Source organism: Contarinia nasturtii, unplaced genomic scaffold (genome assembly GCF_009176525.2).
Source record: "Contarinia nasturtii isolate CC-2019 unplaced genomic scaffold, AAFC_CNas_1.1 Cnas_scaffold_350, whole genome shotgun sequence".
Lineage (NCBI taxonomy): Eukaryota > Metazoa > Arthropoda > Insecta > Diptera > Cecidomyiidae > Contarinia > Contarinia nasturtii.
The window spans coordinates 4,688,826-4,712,618 of record NW_022197705.1 but is presented as its reverse complement, the minus strand read 5'-3'; the positions used below and the strand labels follow the sequence as shown (position 1 = coordinate 4,712,618).

The window sequence follows — 23,793 nt, the reverse complement described above, 5'->3', positions numbered from 1 at the left end:
AGTTTAAAATTCATGAAAAACATTCAACGCCAAAACTATATTCTATTTACACTCGATATTTATATTTTTAATCAAATATTCATAGTTATCGATGCAGAAGTTCTGCAAACAACGTACATATAAAACAGCCAATTTGAAAATTGGAGCAAAAAAATAAAATTAACGCAGTGGAAGTATCCACGACGCGGAAAAAACGAACTAATCGAAACTTAATTTGCTACACCGGCATTTTCCCGAAGGGTTACTTTAATCAAATGTTTTGATTTCAAATCGATTTTTTTTTTTCAAATCTCGATTAAAGACCTCAGACCATGAAATTGTCACTCACGAAGTGAGCGCTTGTTGGGAGTCGCCCTTAGCTATGAATGTGATGGTTCGATTAATGTTGTTTGTATTAGTGAGCGCTGTATTCAAATACGAAGTCAGGAACGGCTCCTGAAAAGTACACCACACTCTTCTCAGGCTCTGCGCTTGCAGGTGTCAGGCACACCGGCTCCCTATGTTTTAACATTGCAATAATATTTTAGGAACATAATATGGCCTCAGGTGGTGTATAGTCAACTTTTCCATCATTTTATTCTTGTTTTAGCTAAATGAGTGCAAAACTGGCCCATACACAAATCAAACAATCAGACATTAGGCTCGAGCTATGCATATAGCGGCTGCTATTTTATAGGTGCTATTCATAGGCGCTATTTAATTCGTGTGCTGTGTGTAACACCGAGTAGGAATATCATAGCCTACTATTCTTTTGTACATTTGAATGTGAGTACGAGAGAGATGTAGAAAATAACGCACAATATGCATAAATGCATTAAAACGAGATAAATAGCGCCTATGAATAGCAGCTATGAAATAGCGGCCGCTATATCCATAGCTCAAACCTAATGTCTGCAAACAATAGATGGCGCCTCTGCAAAGACATCTTTGCCTATGCAAAGGTGCATTTCTTCACAAGTACGATCTCATGCACTGAGCCATTCAAAGGTACACCACGTAGACAAAAAAAAATGTACTATCATTTTCATGAAGATTACACTGCTAGAAAAATACACATCCGTAAAATAAAGTGCACCTCCATTTAACGAAAATTTCACGCTCTTAATTTTTGTTTACTTCTAATTGTTACTTACAGAGTTTTATGAAAATGATGGTACACTTTTTCTAGCTGAGAATTCTCTTGCCATATTCTGCGTGTATTTCTTTCAAACGAACCATAAATGTTGGAAATTCATAATTAACGTAGAACCATTATCGCCTCAAAATGTAAAGGCCGTGCATCATTTATATTAGAATTTCAAAAATAAATTAAACTCAAATAATACAAATTTAGATAAAAAGCAACAAATATTTGTTGACGCAAAATATTAATCTGAAAACGATTCGTTTGAAACGAAGCAAATTAAGTTTCACATTTTCACCATAGAAAATGAATAACATTCGACACATTCAATTAGAAAAAGTTTAGTAAATTAAATGTTATATTTGTAAACAAGCATGAGTCAGAGTCGATGATTCTCTCGTATGGAAAAATGAAAAGTGTTTCTTTACTCTTTGCCATTTAATGTTGAATATTGTCTATTTGGCAAAAATGTTGTATGAAAATTAGTTTTCAATACATGACTTTCCAATCATGTTTTATATGAATACATTGCTTGGAATTGAGTGCAGAATTCTCGTCCCAGTTCAAAATGTGGTAGAGAGTTTGTTGGTCGATGGCGCAAAATTCAAGCCAGAGCCACATTTGTTTTCCGTTCGATAACCATTCTGTCGTATTTTGGAATCGTGTACTTATCCATGTGATGGTTTTATTGAATCGGTGACTTTAATGTATGTGTACGGTGTACACAATCGAATGGACATTGTTGGAAAACACTTTACATATATTCGTTCGGGGCGACACACACACACACAAAAAAAAAATCGAAAACAAAATGTTCGATTAGTTTTATGGCTCATTGTGAATGCAAAACAGACGACAGTCCTTTAGCCTGTGTAAAATGGAAATAAATAACACACAAAATCGGGATTGTTTTCTTTCTTTATCCAATGATCATTACTTATGTCGATATGTATTTTCTTTCTCTGCTTCTGTTCTCTCTTTTTCTATCTCTCTTTCTCTGATATTCTTATAGGTTTCTCGGGCGAGTTGTGTAACTACGAGTACAATGAATGCGATTCAAATCCATGTTTGAATGATGGCCAATGTACCGACCATATTGGTGGATTTTCATGCAAATGTACACGCGGATATTCGGGAAAGCGATGCCACATTAAAGTTAGTATACATTTTTATTTATCGTTTGGTTCAATTCTTTTTTATTGAGATTTTTCTTCGTCTTATTCGTTTTTCTTCTTTTTTTACATTTGGTCCGAGTTTTTCAGTTCGTTTCAACTTCAATAAGCGTTCGGATGTTCTTATATTGTTTGTGATCACTTTATTTATTTAGTGTTGTGTTTAGATACGATTTGCTTTCTCTATCGCTCTCGCCACCAGAGCAACATCCACATTCTTTTTATTAGTTCCACTTTTGAATCTCTTTTCCAACATAAATTTTCCAAACGCATTTTCAGAAGGATAAAATTGTTGTAAAATCGATTCTATAATGTTGCAATTTATAAAAACGCTGAGCTGAGCGCAATGCAGCACACTCTATGCATGCAATATAGTAAATAGTTTTAGATGCTTTTCCCTTAGCATAGTTGAAATCCAGTTCAGAATTTAACGAGAAAAAACACACTCACACATACACAAAACAACAAACACAAATAAAATCAAATGTAAAATCGATGCATCGTTGTTCATCGATTCACTACTCTTCTCTTCCATAAACATTTTCATGGATTTTTTTTCATGCGCTTTCTCTCGTTTTCTCATTTTGTCTTTCACTTGCATTGTTGCAACGAATGATTCACTCAAACTGAACGCTCGCAAAAAAAAATAATCGAAGATTGTTTCGTGTTCGAAATTTCAAACGATGCTTTGTGTTTTCATGTTCAAATTTAAATTGCTTCGGTTGTTGCCACTTGTAAAATTATTTTTCTCATTGAAAACGTATAATGTAAATGCACATTTGCAATCCGGGCTGTTTTCGTTTCTGTTTCACAAAATTATGGCATCTAAAAAAGAAATGGAATGAGCACAGAGTGACATTAAATTTTTCGGGTAAAAGAGACCATCGTACAAATTGAAAATTAAATTCCATTGTATGATATTCTTCATTTTCGTGTGAGGGGTTTTAAAAGGCGAAACATGAATTTTTTGTCGGTGTTTTTTTTTTAAATTCAAGTTGTAAGTGAATGCTAACGTTATGCTTTTGGACGAATGTAGTTCGTTGAATATTTTGCTTTATCCAAATCGTTAAAAGACACACACAGAGTCATAAATGATCAATTTGACAATGAAAATACACAATCGTAAAACAAACGAATGGTCCATAAATTCTTTTTTTTCATCTGTAAACCAATTTAAATTGTATATTTATACAGATCCAAATCGGATTGGGGATCCATTTTATTGTAATATACGATTTTACCGGCATTTAGAGGATGTAGTACTGCAGCATCATTAGTTCGGTTGATACCATTTGATAATTATAGTAATTTCCATTCATCCGCAATTTCATTTGCACACGCAAAATACAAACAAATTCACACCAAAAATGTTCGCACTTAAAATGCATGCCCATGCACGACGCACACGACGAGTCAAGTGACTTTCATATGCCAATACAACATCCGTGGGCAATATTGTGTTCGTTTCTCGTAGAACAATGAACATATATTACCCGTTATAAATGCAATACCAATCTACCCCGAATGATGTCACTTTGTCGACTCGACGCCAGACTGGATGAGACAATGCGCAAACGAACGAGAGAAAAAGTTGAAAATCATTTGCTTTTATACCGAACCCATTCAAGCATTCAAGTTTGGGGCTTTAATTTCCTTTTGTTTGAATCCGTTGTTCTCATCTCTCTGCGTTTTTTTTTTCGCTCGCTCTCTATCTCCCTGTTGTTTGCAAATTACATTGAGCAATTATTCGGTGAGAATTGAGCCGGGTAAAATACACTTGTTTTTTTCAATTCATTTAGTTGAGAAAAAAGGGAGGTTTAACGCCGTAACCGTAAATGTGTATGTGTCTATGTTTGTGTGATGATTCGAATGGAATTCTGTTTTTGTTTTGTTTTTGTTTAATCGAACAATGTAACAGGGGAGAGGCGCAATAGTGCAGAAAACAAGATAGCGTACTCAATATGAAACGTATTGTTTTATAGTTTACATTCACACTGATACAAATGAAATGTAAAATACCTACCTCTATCCATCGCATACATCATCATCATCCACACAGTCAAATCGAAACGAAAAAATCGTTTTACACACATTCAACTTAGAATTTGGCACACATTTCACATGGATTAAGTTCATTAGAATGTATTCGAGCATAACTGACAGACAACATTGCGATATTTTTAATTAAACATTTTGCATTCCCCAATCCGATCATTTGTCACTCTTGCATGTATCGTTGAATTGAAATTTGTTCGAATTTTTGTTACAATGTTCAAATTTCAATCAGAAAAATGACTTTGTTTCAATTTGAAATTTTCATTTTTAACATAATGACAGTATCGATCGGAAAATGTCACAGTTTCGTTTTTGTACATTTTGGAAATTCTATAAATTTTTAGGAAATAAACTAGTCTTTTTTAAACAATACATGTTTTTTTATAGGTTTAGATTTCATATGAATCCATATTACCATTTGTATTACACTCGCAGTTCCTCTTTTCATTTAATTTAACTGCTTCGAATAATGTCGATAGATTTTCGAATAACTGAAATGTATCGAAGTGGAATATGATAATTAGCAGAAAAATCGTTGATTAAAACGCAAATTTTTTGAAAATTTCAAGTAAAAATGACAGAATCAAAGATTTAAAGAAATTTCACCAGATTGCCTTCACAATAATGGGTCCATTCGACGAAAATTCGTGGCGAGTAGTCGTTTCAAACGAAAAAACATGGGCGGCCAAAGTAAAGGCGGCCAAAATTCCCATTGGAGTAAATAGAGAACTTTGTAAATTAATTGAAGTTTTCATTGAATATTATTCGTTTTGCATCGAAATGCTTGCAAAAAAACCAATGTTGCACAGAAATCCATAACTGATGAAGAAATAAGAAGAAAATGAAGAAAAGATTCGTTAAAACTCTATAGAACTTTTGAAGTAAAGAACTTTTAGACAAAGAGAATGAAAAATGGTGATTCCAGTTCAATTAACATTCACAACTGACAGTAAAAAAGGAAAATTTGATTAAAAAAAACTAGTGATTGGCACAAATGACAAAGATCAATACGAGTAATGCTTCAGAAAAGAATGTTTCTTTGCCAACAAGTTTGAACAGCGCTAAAAGAACTTTTTTCCAACTACTCAAAGGAACAAAAAGTATTTACTGAATTTTATTCAGTGAGATATTTGAATTAATGTAAAACAATATTAAACGAATAAATTGAGTGCATGCATCAGAAATAAAGAGATGCCAGCAAAATATAATTTTGATACATTTTTAATTTGTATTCGTTTACTTGAATCAAGTAGTGTATAAATAATTTACAGTGTGTTTGCAATTAGATCTGATTCCGACGGTATGATTCAAAAAACCTTTCGTATTTTTAGTGAAATTTTGAATGATTTCATAATATGTATGAAACTTTCATTTTCAATTTTATTTGTTTTGTGAGTATAATAATAATAGCAACGGTAACGGTTGCTGTAGAAATACGATATGCCCGATCCGAATGAAAACAATTTTTATTATAAACTCATTAAACGCTTTATTATTTGTAAACAAAGAACATCCGGTCATATTTTTGTATATTAAAACAAAAATAGGCCTCCTGAATTTGAATATGTTCAATTATAATGAAAATGTTTGGGTTTTTATGCATATCGAAATATAATGAAAAAAAAATCGGCTTTGCTAGAATTAAATTAAATCTGGCTGCCTCTCTGAAATTGAATTCAATTCTAAAAAATCATTGAAATTGGGAATATGCATTGAAGTTGTCATCGGGCGCTTTTGTGTCCGTTGTACCTTCTGGTTCATTGCGTGCATTTCTCAATTCAACATAAACAATTCGGCATTTTAAAAAGCATGCTTTTTACATTGTGCTCTCAGCATCTGCTTGTAACAATATTTTTCACATATTGTATAGTTCAATTTTTGTTGTTGTTTCATGTTATTGTTTTTGTCTGCTAGTGGTGAGCCAGAGTCATTTCACAATGTAAAAAAAATATACCTTAGTGTGTACAACTGTACATTGACAATCGTGCATCAAAGTATGCGCGCACCCGTTCCATATGCACACACACAGAACCTACATGACATATTTTGAACATGTTTTCAGGCATTCACATTCATATAACTTGGCTTAAAATTGTTATTTACTCTTTTTTTTGTTCGAAAAATACCATGAACATGTCGAACGCTCCTATTGGCAAACGCTCAAATTTTGCGCTCAGTAAATTAAATTCGGTGAAAAATTTAAACCTCGATCGACAGCAAAAAAAAAAAACGAATACAAAACCAAACATGCCATTGACGCATTTAATTTAATTGACATTTCGTTTATTCTTTCTCTATCCACCCGGTGTGTGTCTGTTTTTGATCTTCTTTTTCTTCAACAATCACAACAACAAAATAATACCAAAACGTTAACGAAATATGCAAACAGGTTGATTTTTGCGCAAATAATCCATGTCCTGAGGGCCATCAGTGCAATGATCATGGCAACGACTTTTCATGTGAATGTCCCGAAGGAAGAAGCGGCCTTGATTGCAGCCAATTTCCACGAACGGTATGTTGGAACTCATGGATTTTCTCGTCTCACATTTTATTTTGTTGTTTTCATTTCGATTTTATTTTCAATACGTATATATATCGAGTTAAACGGTGTCAGTTACACGGTTTTCAATTACAAATTTAGAATTGGAATTGCGTAAATGATGGAGCAACGAGAAAGAAATACGAAGAATGGAGTCTCTCGTAATTAAATTCATTGAGTGGAAACTTGAAAATGAAAAACGGTAACCAATTTAAATCATCTTATGGCAAAAATAGTTGAAAAAACCCTGGGGATTCGTACTGTGTTATGCGCAATGCTGATGGGAAAATGTAATTCCGGAAAATGTGATGAGTTTTACGCCAAACCACATTCATTGCACACACAAGATTTGGTCAACACGAAAACTGTCCAAACTTACAAAAAAAAATAACTCTTTCCAATTCATCACATTTTCTGTGTCATCAAACAAAATGGCATAACCACAATCCGTGCCCTTTATTTCAAGCGGAACACACAATAAACGACATAAAATCGCGTACAAATTGCTTGAACTGGCGACATGTAGCCAATCACATCGTTATTTTTAATTTTGGTTTTGTTTTTGTGTCCATAAAATTCGTTTTTTTTACTGTTTCTACTCCCATTTGTGGCAGTTGAATAAACATAGAATATAATATTTGGTGGGGTAGAAACAAAAAATCTCAACTCTTTTGTAATCAAAATTTCCAGAAAATTGCGCTTATAATTTCGCTGCTATCGTTGCGATGCGTCATCGTTGTCGGTACACTTGATTGTTGTACATGTGTACGCTCTTGTCTCCTTTGTGCATTGCTTTCCACTTCATTTTAAGCATTATTATCGCATGAACTTTGTTCGCTGGTTAAATTAAGCCATCAAAGTGTAATCATAATAGTCAACGAAGACGTTGTCGTTGTCATGCTTGAAATTTTGCTAAAAACCAAAACTGGAACACCAAAATGATTCCACATGCACAACATAACGCGCTCATTTTCATCTATCTCTCTCTCTCTCTCTCTCTATCTCTCTCTCTCTCTCTGTCTCTCTCGTATTTATCTCCTTCGCTCAGCTTGCGCTTCACATCACACGGAGATTAGACACAGACAATAAATAAATATGAGATATATATTGTATTTATTTTTTAGTGTTGAACAAACTTTCTTTTGATGGCAAAACGACCGAACACACAAAGAACTCTCACATACACACAATGATATTGAACGACAAGGGAAATGAAGCGTGTGAAATGTAATGATCATGATAAATAAAATATGCGACAATGCGAAACATGAGATGTCGCCATTTCGTCTTTTTGCTCCGTCTCTCTCTGTGTCTCTCCACGTCGTTTGTCCTCTGTGCAAAGTTAAGTTCGGTTTTTTCTGTACGCCTTCCAGACTGGATGTGATGTTCAATTTTATTTATCTTTAAAATGAGAAGAAGAAAGAACGATTGTTTTCGCTCAAACTTTTACCACTTTTGAACGAAAAAATATAATCACTTTTTTTCGTTGAACAATAATTTCCATTGTTAAGTTAAAGCGAAGATTTTTTGACTATTTATTTCATATTACATATACCGAACGGGTTGATTGTGACCAAAGCTACAAAGCTCCGCTGCGTTGCTAGCTGATGTTTCACCCATAGATATTATCAAAGCAAAGCAATTGAATTTTCATGCTCTTCATTTTGCTCTGTGAAATCAATGGAACATTTCAAACCAAAGAGACATAAAAATTCTATGACTAAAAACCAATTACAAATTTTCGACACTTTGGGAGTGCAAAAATGACATGTGTGAGCGGGGGAGAGAGAAAGGAAGTGCGGTGCACAATGCACATACTAAGAATGCATTCCCATGTTATGAAAGATTTATCTATTTCTCGTGCTGAATTACATATCTTTTGGTGCTTGTTTTTGGTGATGGAATTTACAACATACATACGGTAAGCTACTTGCTAAACAATGCACCTTCAACAGAAAGAAATTGCTGCCGGCTGTATGATACAACGTTCCGAAAATGCATCCAACTTTCTCATATGAGTAATGAAAACAAGGGGGGAATATCAAACTTCTGGTTATTTCTTGCTTATTGTTCACATTCGATGTGCAATCTTCTATTTCTTTTCAATGTTCTTTTTAGTCTTGTTTTCGTTTTTTGGTAATTCAAGACACAACGCACAGAAAATGCATGAAGCATGCAAGCTACAGAATGAACAGTGTTCATTGGACACACATACTGTCAAACATTTTTCAATGGCATAACAACGAAACGGCAACGACACACTTTTCTCTCTCTTTCTAATGTACAAACATTTGAAATCTATATTACATCAGGAACCTCTCATTAAAGTCATTCGGCATTGTAAGCAAGCTGTTCGAAAACGGGTTTTTCATTTGGGTATTTTGGTGTGTGAAAAACTTAGTGGCGCTATCGTTGTCTGCATTGTATGAAACTTTTCCTCATTTCTTTTCGTTGTTCTTCGCACAAGTAAAACATGCAAATTAAAATAAGAACCCGTTTCGCACAGCAAGGTTATTATTTTAAACGTATAGTTCGAAGTAAAAAGCCGCAATTCGGTATCTTGTTGCATAAAGTACTGCGAAAATATACACACATTCTCCTCGACGTTTGGTGGTGTGTGCAATTGTGCATATACTATAGCTCTTTTTTTTATTCTCTGGCTGATGTTAAAATGAGAGGCGCAATACTTTTTGCGTGGCCATGACAGTGTGGACGGATATCTATTTCATGGTTGGAAATGCAAAACAAACGAAAATAATGTGTTTTCAAAGCAAATAGTCGTGTAAGTGCAGATGAGCGCCTCAAACACACACACATACACACATACACATTATTCGAATTGTTTGGATAACGATTTTCCACTTCGTGAATAATTGTCATTGTTTTAACTGAAACAGTGTTGCTGCCGCCTGCAAACCACTTTTCAGTGGCAAAAATTTTATGCAAACCGAGAAACTGAAACTATGCTTTTTCCCTTCACGTGTATGAGGTGGTTGTACCAGCTTCTATAATGACCGCAAGAGCAGAGAGGAGAATGCAAAAAAATTGCTTCATCTGCTTCGATTTTGACCCGAGGTTCGTATTTCTAGTGCAAAGTTTACATTCAACAGAAAAAAATATAGAGTTCAGTATGTAAGCCCGACTTGTCGGTTTTATCGGGCATCATTCTTCATAAGAAAATATTTGCTTAGTGTTTTATAGCCCAAACGAATGAAATGCCACCACACACATACACAACATTTGCCTCACTCTCGTGCATTCATTATGACTTTGTGGAGTTTCTCGCATATCTTATCTGTTGCCCGTCTCTCTCTCTCTCTCTCTCTCTCTCTCTCTCTCTCTCTCTTTCGACGGGTATGGTTTTGAGATAAAATGCCGTGTTTTCTCAGTGTGTATTTGTGCGTCTGTGGCAAATGATAAACTTTTGCGGGCGCGTTTCTGCACGACAACATTGCACAAATGACGCCAAAGCAACAGAGAAAGAGATGGAAGACATTAATTCTTGAAATGGAATAACGAAATAAGAGCAAATTGAGTCATTGAAAACTTTAGTTGCACCGCTATAGAAATTTGAATGACTTTTTTTGCTTTTAAAACTGAAAAAAAAAATGCTCGAAGCGTAAAAGAATTAGCTGCGAAAAGTACGGCGAGTTGCACCTATACATCATTAAACAATTCATGGTTTGAAGTTAAGCAGTAATGACGACGACGACGGCGGTGGTGGTGGTAGAGCTTATCGCCACCGTGGTGGCGGCGCATAAAGAAAAACAAATAAAGAACAACATTTAAAGGGCTTTGCTGAATGAATAAATAACATGTACAATTGAAAGCATTTTCTTAAAATGTACGACGGAGCAATCAATTCCAATGGTATATGGAACGAAAGTTTTTTTCGGGACGAATGTAATACATTCAATGTATAAAAAAAATGTTTGTTCGAGAATACTTGACAACAAGTTATACTCAAAATATATATTAGCTGTGCTTAGACTTCAAGAACTTTCTCACATATTTACTCAAACTTTGTTCGCTCTCTCTCCCCCAATGTGTCTGTGTGTGCATTGACTAATTTCAAAACTTTGTCAGGTAGAGATGTCGATGGAACGATGTAAAATATGTGAGAGAACTTCATTGCAATCATGTATCCTCCCCTGGTTCAGGCATCATTTAACATGTGATTCTATAACAAAAGCATATCGATTATTATTTTTATGGTAATATCGTCATCAGCTTCATCGTTTGCTGAAGCGCATCAACATTTCAGTGAAAAAAAACGTCAAAAAGAAGACTATCAAACTCTGAAATGAATTGAATGCATTTGATCATTCGGTCCAATGAGCAAATGCAATGTAGAAAATGATAATTTCAAATTACTGTATCCACTCAAGAGCTCATGCATCCAACGCAAAAAAAAAAACACCTCCGAGTTTTCTTTTCGGTCAAATACAAGGAAATAACTTTATGTTATCGCATATTTTTCTCTTTGTGCTTGTGTGTGTAGCATAAAAAATGTAAGAACACGAAAGCGATTTTGTGAAGAAAAGAATTCAAAATGAAAACAAAAAGAAAAAGATTGCTTTCGATCCAAATAAATGGGAATTGGTCACATTTCGCACTAAAGATGGAATAGTATTGATATTGATGCTTTACCAAGTGCCTTGTGCCTTCAAACAAAAAAGAAAGAATATCGTTTGATAGAGTAACGAGACGGGGTCGAATGCACCTCAACCGAATTGGCATTCTTCTTCACGCTAGGGTGTAGCATCGAACGAAAAATTACATGTAATGAAAAACTCAATCCAAGACATTGTGTTTGACCTATAGAAACCGAATCAGTACTGAAAATTGGCCATCTCAATAAAAAGCCCAATAATTCCACTTTAAATCATAATGAATGTCATTACGGAGATTCTTTGAAAGAAAGATAAAAAACGGAAGATTTTGCGAGACAGAAAAAAATCTGACCAGACATAAATGAAAAAAAATTCAGTTGCACATTGTTATTGGGACACCCTATTCGCATTCTCAATGTGTCGGTCGGACCATTGTAAATTTGAGCAACGATAGAAATGCTATACAAGCCAAAATGAAAAGCACCGAATCGACAACAAAATTTCGATATTTATTTTCCATTTGTTCTATCTACTTTCGTTGGCTTCTTTACTCGTTCTCTCGCTGTTTCTCACTGTCTTTCTTTCTTTCCCTCTCTCTTTGTCATTCTCTCGCTTGAGAGAAGGAGAAAAAAAAATCTTTTTTCATGCAACGATGAACACAAAATGATGTACATTTCCGTTGGAGACATTTTGCTAAACAGCGCATTCCATCAGAAAACGTATTTGTGTTTCGAGTGGTTTTCAATTCGTTATTCGCCTGCAAAATAAAAATGCATGAAAAAAACGTGAAGAGTAGATATACACAAAAAAATGGCCCTGGCTGTTGCAGTAGACTATCTCATTCGATACACCGATGAAAGGACAAGACACACTTTGGTACTAGCCAATGTAGAAAAAAATCGACGTAATAATGTTGTATGTATGTATTTTTATGTTTGCTCATTGTCTGCAAAACAGAACGACATGATACATGAAATAGGATCGGTGAACGCTAAATGCTATTACCGATTGCAAAATGATAAAACTAAACGAAAACGCCAACAGAAAAAAAAGAAAGAAAATACCAGGAAAAGCGAAATGAAGTAGAACAAATAATTTTGGCTTGTCTTCTATCTCTGCTTTTCAATAAAGTTTCATCCGACCGATTTTATGTAATTTTAGTCAATATATATATTTACAAACACACGAACACACACTTTACACCTCAGTTTTACCGGAGTCTTCGGTCCGGGGATTGGTCGCTTTTCAATCTTTTTCCAGTGAATGACGACGAGCATTATACAAAAGATTTTGGATTTTGAACAGAGAGAACAAAACGAAATCACATTATATTAATGCTGGGCATTTTTTATAGACACAAATATATTCAGTAAATGCGTATAATTTTCCGCTTAAAGAACTGCAGAGGTCACTTGGATATTTCTTTTTTTTTCTGAAGAAAAGATAGGCTTCCATCCCAATGTATGGTATTACTGAATGAATATGGTGAACAATCAAAGTAAAATTTGTTTACTAAGAACAATAAATGAAAATGTCTTCAGACTTTAACTTCGCTCAAAAAAATAATAATAAATATTTATGATAAAGTATATTGGCATCAACCATATGGAAAAAAGAAATGATTCCAACTTCAACTTTTGTTTCATTTACCAAATTTCGAAAGAACAATGACAAAATCATAATATTTTTTTTTTCAATGTATATTTCCATTTCGTAAGCATTCAATTTCAATAAAACTTTATCTTTCATGTGCAATGATTGGTTTACTTTTCGACAAGATTTTGAGTTCGGTGGAAGTGGTAAAAAACATTGAAAAACGGAAAAACCAAACATATAATGTAAAAGTTTTCCCGTACGGAATAAGTTTCTGCATATTCAATGTGAAATTAAATTCAAGAAAAATGTACATATACATTTCAATTGATGATATGAAACTTACTTGAGCATTCTTTTTCTTTCGATTATTTTCATTTCTCTTGAACTATTTTGCATTGCAAAATGGATCGAAGATATGAAATTGGTTTTGTTCGCATCGAACGAGAGGAACAAAAATGTATATTGAAATCTATAAATCATAATCACAGCAATAACGAACAAATTGCAATCAGGATTTGAAGCGAAAACGCCGTTCGGCATACTTGAAAGAAATCAAAACTCTTGATCAAACTTTTTAATTGTGTTTGCAAACAGCATTCAAATTGATGGCCACAGATAAGTTTCGACATCTTTTTATTCATTCAAATTGCAAATCAAGAAAATGCGATGCCATATGTTTTACCATTTATCTAACGATGCTAGATGGCATGAAAAATTAACCTGGCATTATAATAAGCCGTCTTCAAGTGTAACCCAATTATTTTGAAGACGGCCGTATCTCGACTTTCAATAGGGTTATGTTCCACATGTCTGGCTATGGGGTATATTTACACATGGATTGCTTTTACGTGTTCAATAGCTAAAATAAGAGTAAGATAGTCTCTGGGCGTATTATTTCTGTTGAAAAAACCTGAGACATTGTAACAAACATACACTTATGGACTAAAGAACAATCGACCGTTGACGATATTGATTTGGAAATCGAACGAAATAATGAAGTAGCTTTGTTACGTTAAAGCACCGAAACGGTTTATCATATACCTTTTTTCGATTCAATTTATTGGCGTATTTATTTATAAATCCTTTTTCTCTAGTTTGTCGTATTGTAGCAGCTCTTTTTGAGCACAGCCACTTCAAACGCAAAGGTTGCTTGCTGAACAAAAGATTTCTACCACCAAATGGAAGAGACTCAATTTTTTTTATTCCGTCATTTTAAAATGGAAGAATAAAACGTCTCCCTAGATACATACGAACAGTGAAATGAACAGAGATTGACATCTCGCTAAAAATGCGATGATGATGGAACAAAAGCACAGCAAACAAAGTCTCATTCTCCAGCACACACACACACACACACACACACACACACACACACACACAAAATTAAAACACATTATGAATTAATGTTGACATCGTTTCGGGGCTTCTTTTCATCTTTATGAAAATTATCTCACGTGCTACATTCGGGTTTCGTCTATGTGTGTATCATGTTTCATGTATTTCACTTACCCACTTACCTCTATAATAAATGTGGCACCGTTTAAACTGTCACAGAAATCACAGGCATCTCTAATGAGTCTCGCATCTCATTTGCATCGTGGGAATTCATTCTTTAAACCATGAAAAGTAGATGGCTTTTTACGATAAACCATTTCCGTCAACTGTAGTTACTTATTTTGCATCCAAGTGAATATAACTCATTCTTTTTACTTGCAAATCATTTTCTATGTTTTTAAAGACAAAAAAATTGAATCTCTTTCTTCGATCCGATGGAACGTCTTTCAATAAGATTTCTTCTCGGCACTGCCATTTCCAACCTATTTTTTTCCTCAATATTTTTAAAAAGGCAAAATTTCAATTGAAATTCATTTTAAATTCATTTAATTCGAGAAAAATATACAAAATTCCGCTCGCGACGCAAACATTTTTCAATTGAAAAATTAACAGATTTTCATTGGCATTTTTTTCACTTTCTTATACGAATATCTATCTATTTTTGTTCACTTAAAGCAGTGCTTTATGAAAACAAACGACTTTTTCTCTCGCTCAAACGATTCGCGTTATAATTCGAAAGAAAAAACATTACTTGGCGTATAAAAAATAAACACATTTTCAAGACATATCTTTGTGGAAAATATGAAAGTCGCAAAAAAATGTTGCTTTGAAGATTTTTCCTTCATTTTTCATCAAAGGTACTTTCTATAAAAGGCTTTGGCTAATTTCAAACAGTTAACTAGATCAACAGAAGCAACAAAAAACCATCTACTTGACAGTAGTTTCCAATAGTTTGTCCATACCACTTTGGCTATTAATTTATTATCATAATCATTGTTTCGTGTTCACAGCAGTGTTTTTACTAAGCTTTCTTTCAGTTATCGCTTACTTGCTAGCTGTGCTTTTGTTATTTGTTTTTGCCAAGTGTTGATATACGATTCAAGTCTATTTTTTACTGGATTATGTTCTGTAAGTGAAAGCGAAACTCATTAAAGCAGAAGAGCGAGCGAGCGAGAGAGAGAAAGAGAAAGAGAGAGAGTTGGAGAATGGAAGAAAGAATAATTGCCAGTGAAGAGATAAAACCTTTCATGAACACCACAGCTGAAACGAATAAAAGTTGAACAAGTATCAAGGAGCATGAGCTTAGAATGAATATTTTCTAGACTCGAGCAAAGTTAATAAAACGAAATAAAAAAACTCGATGAATCAGTTTGTTTTTGTGTCATTTATTTTCATCTTAATCCATTTTATTAATTAAGCTAATTTTCTGAGACGATGCCCATCAATTCATTAGTATGGTTAGAAAAAGTGAGGACGTGAATCGAGTAGTTTACAGATGTTGATGTTCAGCGAAGCGATGAACATTGCAAAAATAAAAATGTCGCAGTTACCATCGTTCAGTAATAATAGGTTACTGTAGTGTATTGCAGACCAGCTCATGTTCCGTAAAGTTTATGTTGTCAAAGAGAAAGAGAGAGGGAGAGAGAGATAAAGTATAATGTGAAAAAATGAATGTGTAACAAAATCTTTCGCAACGATCAAGTTATAAATAGAGCAATAATTACATGAATCTAACCCAAGCAAATGGGTGTCAAAATCTATTTATACAAAGGTTCTCTCTCTCTCTCTATCCTCTATCGAAACTTTTTGTTCTGCCGAAACACTGAAATATGCAATTTATGGAATTCGATCCACATGAATATTTGTTGGCTTACACAATGGCCACATCAAACGTCACACAACTTTCGAACAGTATCCGTGCGCCCCATCCATTAAAAGGACGAAAACCTACAAAATGTTGTTCAGAGCTATGTTTTGACTATGGTCAAAAGACATTCTCAATCTCTATCTCTATTTATTTAAAAGCTAAAATTGTGTTTGCACTTCATGTTTCGACGGCCCGATGATGGTAAAATATGGAAATGCAAAAATAATGCCATTTTATTCGATACATTCTATTTTTCTATTGAAAAAAGAAAAAAAAAAGAGAAATGCTTACTTTTAGAATCTCTATCAGATACAGAGATCCTGTTTAATGTAAATTGAAATTGAACCTAAAGTGAAATGTGCGGAAAATGGGATAGAAATGTGGAAGCTTATGATTAATAGTGCCACTATCCGATTCAATACTTATATATAAGTGTGTGTGTCGTTTGAGAGGTTCTACGATGTGATGATGCACACAAAAAGAGTGTAAAACTTAATCCATATGTATCTTATGTTGTGACGCACACATACACACACACACATAACCGCTTGATGTATCGCTTCGCATCGTAACAACCAGAAAGAAAAAAGAGAGAAATGGAACGGGTCAAAAGAAAGTTATTATTTTGAATAATTTATTATTTCCATATTTTCTCTTGTCGCCTTTTTTTCTCATTCTTTTTCACATCGGTCACCTTACCAATATAAAAACGCACATATCGTTTCAAAGCACATTTTCATATGGTCTCGTATATAATGTGTGTGCATGCATCTGACGACTCCTTTTTTTACTGCGTTTATGGTGATCATTCTAGTCTTTTCCCTATTTGAAATTGTTTCGGTCGATGTGTGTCGAAAAGAATAACCAGTTCGCACCATTCTCTCTCGATTCCACACACTGTTGATAGTTTATGTGCGTCAATCTTATTGGCTTCACGGGGCTCAACATGGCCTAACGAAATGAGGAAAAGATAAAAACAGATGGAAAGAGAGAGTGAGAAAGGGAAAAAAGGCACCGAATACGAAAGTATCTGATGTTCTATGAAACGATATGGCTATGATCCCATCGAAGCAATAAATTGATGTCTGCATTCATAATTTTAAACTTAATGGATTTCTGTCTGCGGACATAAAATTGGTTTGTGTTGAATGTGTGCTCCAGTTTTGCATTTTCTAGTGCAGTCGTTTCGTATACGCAAAAATATTATTGCTTGGTAATGGTTCACGTATAAGCTTCTTTTTTTTCATCTTTTTCGCTGCACATCTCTCTCTTTCTTTTATAAAAATTCACCATTTTCAATGTTTTTTTCTTTATCACTCTCAGTGTGTGTGTGTGACTGCGCATATTGCGTTTTTATTGCATTACATTCGAAGCTGTAAAAAAAATAACGTAAACGTGTTCAACACGACAAACGACAAAGATCGTGAACTAGTGCAGATTTTTCTCCATACCATCATCATTCGAATGAACTAAATTTGTGCGGTGAATTAAATGTGCAGGCAACGACACATTCGTATATATTACAATTTCGGCGCAATTTTTTAATGATTTCATTTCATTCACTCACTTTCTTAAAACATGCTTTCTCCATTACGCAAACAATAAAATCATGTTAAAGTACTTCTATGTGCCCCTGGTGTGGCAGGAAAAGAGACTCATTTCAAATGAGAAAAAAAATGCGAATGACATTTGGTCATTAGATTATGGTAATTTATTTCCGAGTTGCGATTGCCAGTGTACCTATCATTTTATAAATATGAAGTTAGTCAAACTGAATGCTTAGATAACAGTTTTTCGCTCCCGTTGGCTTTATTCAATGAACTTTGATGTTTTGCAAACAATTTTTATTTGAATTCATCCTGTCGGTGTCGCATAGCTTTCATACAGTTTCTACACCGAAGTAAAGGTTATTTTCAACACAACACAGACATCCAAATAAAATATAAAACACATTTCAAAAAGTTTGACGACACCATAAAACACATATATACACGTTTCACACGAAATGTACGAAGGTATTTTGGAATAGCATTGCGTTGTGTGTCGCCCGTTAAATGGCTGACAATCCGGCTAATTGATTGTAACGACCATTATATTCAAAATGAAGAAATTAACCAAGAGTTTTTTAAGAGTTGTTCTCACCGCTGAAAATGAAGATTTTATCTTGTTCCAAAATAAATACATACACCGTTGCTCCCAATTCAGTTGTAATTCGGTGAATGTTAAACGTTGCGTAAGTGTACGATGTTTGGTAAAACTTTGAGCTTGAAAAGATTACAAAATATTTTTTTGTATGCTATTCACCAGTAACCACCACCCACACATTGGTGTTGGACTAAGCTCTCCGCAGTAGTTTTTACTCATTTAATTGACAGCTTATTAATTTTTATGGCATTTGTTTTTCTTATCCCATTTCTCATGGTACTTTTAATTGTCTACTTACAGAAATGCAACGTTAATCCGTGTGCAAACGGCGGCACTTGCTGGACCAGCGAAGACTCATTCAATTGTGCATGTCGTGCAGGTAAATTTCACATTTTTATCAATTAATAGAGTTATATATCTGAAACGTTTTCATGCTCGCTCATTCTCATTTCGTTTCGTCTTTTTCTTCATCAATGTTATCTCAGGTTTCACGGGCAAAATGTGTGAAGGTAAGAAAATATTTCATTCGTTTTGTTATTTTCATTCCAACCAGTTTTTTCTCACTTCGTTATGAGCAAGCTAAATTGTGAATTGAATTTGTTCATCAGAACGTGAATTCGTTTTGCAATTTTCTTTGGTTCGCTTGATGTTCTATTTTTCTTCCATTTATTTTTGGTATGATGTGAAAATCAAATATAATTTACCGGAGTTTCCGCTTTTGAATCATCAAATAGACAAAAATAGCGACTAAACGAAACTATTTTTCAATGTTTAAATGTATGTGTATGTATGTTTTAGATGAATTTATTGTCGATGGTGTAGTGAATACAAACGAAGTATTATCAGATGTGGATGTAGCAGCAGTGGCAGCGGAAACGACCCACGCACGACCTTTTGGTGAATCAAGCTTCAGTTCAGTCATCTCAAAGGGTGGCTCCATTGGTTTGCACAACGCATACATTGCAGTTGGAACATTTGCAACATCCATTTTCATTGTTGCCATTGTGGTGAGTAGTTAGATTCATTTTCATTTTTAATCATGACATTCAAAGAATTTCTGGCTTGAAAGTGCAAATTCAAACACAACTATGTGTTTATATGGTAGATTAGGTCTCTTTCATTCTAAAACTCTGATGAAATTGCAAAGGTGATAACTTTTACTGGTCATGCCAACATGTCAATTAACAAATCCGAATGGTTGTGGTTCATTGAAAAGTCCTTTCACAAACAGATAACCCCATCAACTGCACAACACATGGATAAAAATACTTTAACATTGTTCTCTCTCTCTCCCTCTTTCTACATGAAGTAGCTAACTTGTTCATTCTGTTGAGAGAGAGAGTAAACAGTTCCATGGCCTATACATATTTATAAATAAAACGGTTATAAGTCGTGTTCTCTTGCTCTCTATTTCTGTCTCCTTACTTTAAGTGGATTATATTACGTCAGTTTGTGCAGTGTTTTAGAAGAAGGCATTTGCAATTCGGTCGAATGCGAGAACGATCCCAGATAATGCACACTATGCATGGAGATTGAGAGAGAGCACGAGTTCGTGTCGAGTCATCGAGGATAAAGAAATGCAATAATTCGAATAAAAATGTTTGAAATATCCAACAAAAGTGTGTAGTTTGCAAACAACTAGCAACTCTCACTTGAAATATATTTGCGAATATCCCAGCGTGTGTACATTTTATTTACTTAAGTGAATTGGGAATTGTGTGTATATATACACACACACACAGTTTGAGACATATGAATGTGAGCAATGAAAAAGAAACATGAAACGAATATGCGCTCATGCAACCAAAGAACAAATGGAACAAAGGCGAAGTGGACAAAGTACAAGTAACGACGTACAATTCACCCAAGATTGCAATATCAAATGTAGATTGTGAAAGATTTTCCATCGGTCTCTCATATATTCGAAATGTTGTTTGTATTGGCATCATTTGAGGCGAGCACGCGTTTCATATTCTCATTTATTTGGTGGTTTTCTGTGTTTTTATTCTTCTTTTTGACCGTATCCGTGTTCGTTTCACCATTCGGTATGATGGTGACGCTGGCAATGGTGGTATGAGATATGAAATCGACAATAGTAACATGAATCATTCTGCACTCATATATACCATAAGTATATTGAGGCCAATTCACACAAATTTCGAAATTGCAATTTATTTCCAAATGATTCATGGCCCATAATCGATGGCTCCAAATGCAACCATATTTCACTCTCGTTTAAGTGAAAATATTGCGACAATTTCAAACTTAATAAATTCAATCAGGTTGCACGGATGGTTGTTATCGCCACCGATTATTATCTTAACGTACGGCCGGGGTTGGCACGTATACATGCGCCATTGCAGTACTGTTATCGATCGCATTTATCGGAATTCATTGGGAATCGAGTGAAGTGACGCGCATTTGTTTTAATTCAAATTAATGATAGGCAATGGGATATATAAATATTGAGAGCTCACTCTCTTTCTCTCTCCTTCAGTCTTTCCTCGTACTGGGCGAGAGAATACGCAAACCAATTCAAAATCAATTGTACTAAGCCTGTTAAGCTGATTCATTTTCAATAATTCCATTTCCTCCGGCATCTACTACCGCCAATTTTAACTAAATAGAGCTTCAATTGTATACCATTTGTTTTCGTTGCATTTCTAGTGTTTGTGCTTTTTTATTCTCTTTCTTTCATTGAGAATGGATGTATGTTGAGCTGTATAATTTGACATAAAATAATTAATCACCATTCCAATTTTATGCGATATCATGTTGTCAGGAGAAAAAATTGCACTGTCTTAAATTCAAATCCAAATAAATTGAGTGGATTATGTCGATTTACTCGAACCTCACTTTCGCCTGAATTCACTCAGCGGAAATAATGATAATCCACTGATAGATAGAGCACACATACAAATGACCAAATGAAAGAAAAACAGATATTATTTGTTTTAGCAAATCATTTTTAATGAAGAGTTTTTATGAAAATGGAAGATTATCCTGTCTACCGAAAACCATGAAATATTGACATGAAAAAAAAACTTCATGAAAATAATAATCATTTCCTTCTTTGATTTTTTTCTCCTTTTCTCTATCTATGTCCGCCAATATTCTAGGTAATTGCATGCCATTGTAAATACCATAAATCGTATCGTCGGTTCACAACGCGACAGCATCAATTGATACCGATATTCGGTTTTGGTCGTCGTGCAAAACAACAATTGAATAATCCACGTCATTGGCTCAGTGGCAAAGGACATTTATCATCATCGTCGACATCGAATAAAACGGCCAGTACAACGGCATTGAATCAACCGAATTCGACAAATGGCAACGGAACAAATGCGTCCAATTATCATCATCCGCCACCATTGAGTCAGCAAGTACCGCGTTTTCAGCGACATTTAGCCATGAACCTCGAAAATGATATGTATTACACAGTTGACTTTAGTGATTCACAGCATTCGCCGTTGATCCATTAAAAATTATAAATTGTTCGTTTTTTTTTTCTCTCAATGGAATAAATTTTGGTTTTTCGGATGTGTACCCACACACACTTACACCGAATTGCATGGCCAAATTTAAATTAATATTTTGATTATATTTACACAACAATGATCGTTTAGTGGTTTAAAATATGACTATTTAATGCTGATTATGTCTCTGTCTCTCATTTGCAAAATCTATTTTTAATTCTCTGATAATCCAACCGCCAACAAAACAAATACAATCGCATATATGGTATATTTCTATCAGTTAGACAACCATAAAAACTATAATTAATTAGGTAAAAAGAGTAATAAACTGAAATTGTTGTTTTTTTTTACCCGCCACAAAAAAAACCACCACATAAACATGCACAAATAACGTTTACCATTTACATGTTTAATATTCGTGAGATCTATTCGAATTTAAATGCATTAATTAATTACAACTATAATAATTGGGAAAAATCAATGATGCTGTTTCTCTAATATAATTCAAGTCCTCTGTTTCAAACCCACAATATAAAAAATCTTTAGTTGTTCAATTCGGAAAATATATATGTAGTCTAAATGTGAGATGAAAAAAAAACAGTTTTTATTATGAAAAAAAAGTATTTTATATGAGAATTGAATGGAAATTTAAGAATATTGTAATTTAATATTTATTTACGAATGAAATAGAAAAACAAACATTTTCGAGTAAGACAAACAATAAAATAACATAGAATATGATTAAAGGAGTGAAATATAATTTCTCCGCTCCAAAACCGTATTATACACACATTAAACAAGTGGAATAAAAATAAAAGTATTTGCTTTTTGTGATTTAATTCCAAATCTGTTCAAATAGTAGCGTAAGGACATTTATAGTGATTAAGATGTGCAAAATACAAACACACACACACACATGATGTTAGTGGAATTCAATCAACATCCAATTTATCGATAATAACATAATAATTTTCACATTTAGGTAAACTAATCACACACCATTAACGATTTCATGTTTCATAGTTCATAGAGATTCCCATATTGTTTGCAGTTAAGTTGTAAATTTTTGTTTTTATTTTTCTCAGAAAATCTGTGCAAATATTTTCGAAAAATTCCAGTATGCATGAAAGATTGTGCAAAAATTTTCCTTGAAAAAATGTGCATGCAACGTGGGAAGTTGTTTTCCTGTTATGGATGGGTGCGTACGGAGTATTTTGAGGGCTCAAGCTTAATTCTCTTCTCTCACTTTCCCATATTTAATAAGTGTTCATGATAATGTGTTAAAAGTCGGGATAGTTTTGGAGTGTTTTTCTTAGAATAAAATCGAATCCCAGAGTGAAAGTATCAGTGAGCAGATTTCAGACACAATACATATGAAGCTCCAACTATTTCACCGCAAATTTAAATCACTATTCAAAGTTTTCAAAATCAAGTTGCATTCTCTCTCTCTCTCTCTCTCTCTCTCTCTCTCTCTCTATGCATTCTGTTTTCAAATGGTCCAGACAAGCAACGGTGCATTTTAACTAAATTGAAAGCAACTTGACCTCGCATGAGTTTCATTTTCGCACATAAAATGTATGTACAATGCGAATTAAATTAAACGATGTAGATTAATAATGATATCACAACAGTGCGGTGAACAAAACAAATCAAGGTAGAAAAACAGCAACAACAATGGCCATCGTATCTCACTCGGGCAGAGCTCGTACAGGTTTGAATAGAGTGAATGTCCGGTAAAATGTTTTCAATGAAATTCTGCCTCTCCGGATTAATCTATGTATGTACCAGAGAGTTATTATGCGAAGCATCCATCAATCTATGCAAATATATAACATTGTGTGTGCCATTATTATGCAATTAGACATTTGA

At 34.1% G+C, this 23,793-nt stretch overlaps 1 protein-coding gene across 1 annotated transcript; it reads left to right on the top strand.

Moving 5' to 3' along the window:
- Positions 1 to 2,139: 2,139 nt before the first annotated feature.
- On the top strand, positions 2,140 to 22,475 carry LOC116337926. The gene is made up of 6 exons (XM_031762898.1): positions 2,140 to 2,278; positions 6,740 to 6,862; positions 18,746 to 18,824; positions 18,931 to 18,954; positions 19,244 to 19,452; positions 21,565 to 22,475. The coding sequence occupies exons 4-6, from the start codon at positions 18,945 to 18,947 to the stop codon at positions 21,928 to 21,930; spliced, it is 585 nt and encodes a 194-aa protein (XP_031618758.1). The 5' UTR covers positions 2,140 to 2,278; positions 6,740 to 6,862; positions 18,746 to 18,824; positions 18,931 to 18,944; the 3' UTR covers positions 21,931 to 22,475.
- Positions 22,476 to 23,793: the final 1,318 nt, after the last annotated feature.

Bases quoted from the DNA above. Each gene is read 5' to 3' on its own strand.
- LOC116337926 (XM_031762898.1), top strand. The intron at 19,453-21,564 runs GTGAGTAGTTAG...CCAATATTCTAG, and splicing joins TTTTCATTGTTGCCATTGTG to GTAATTGCATGCCATTGTAA.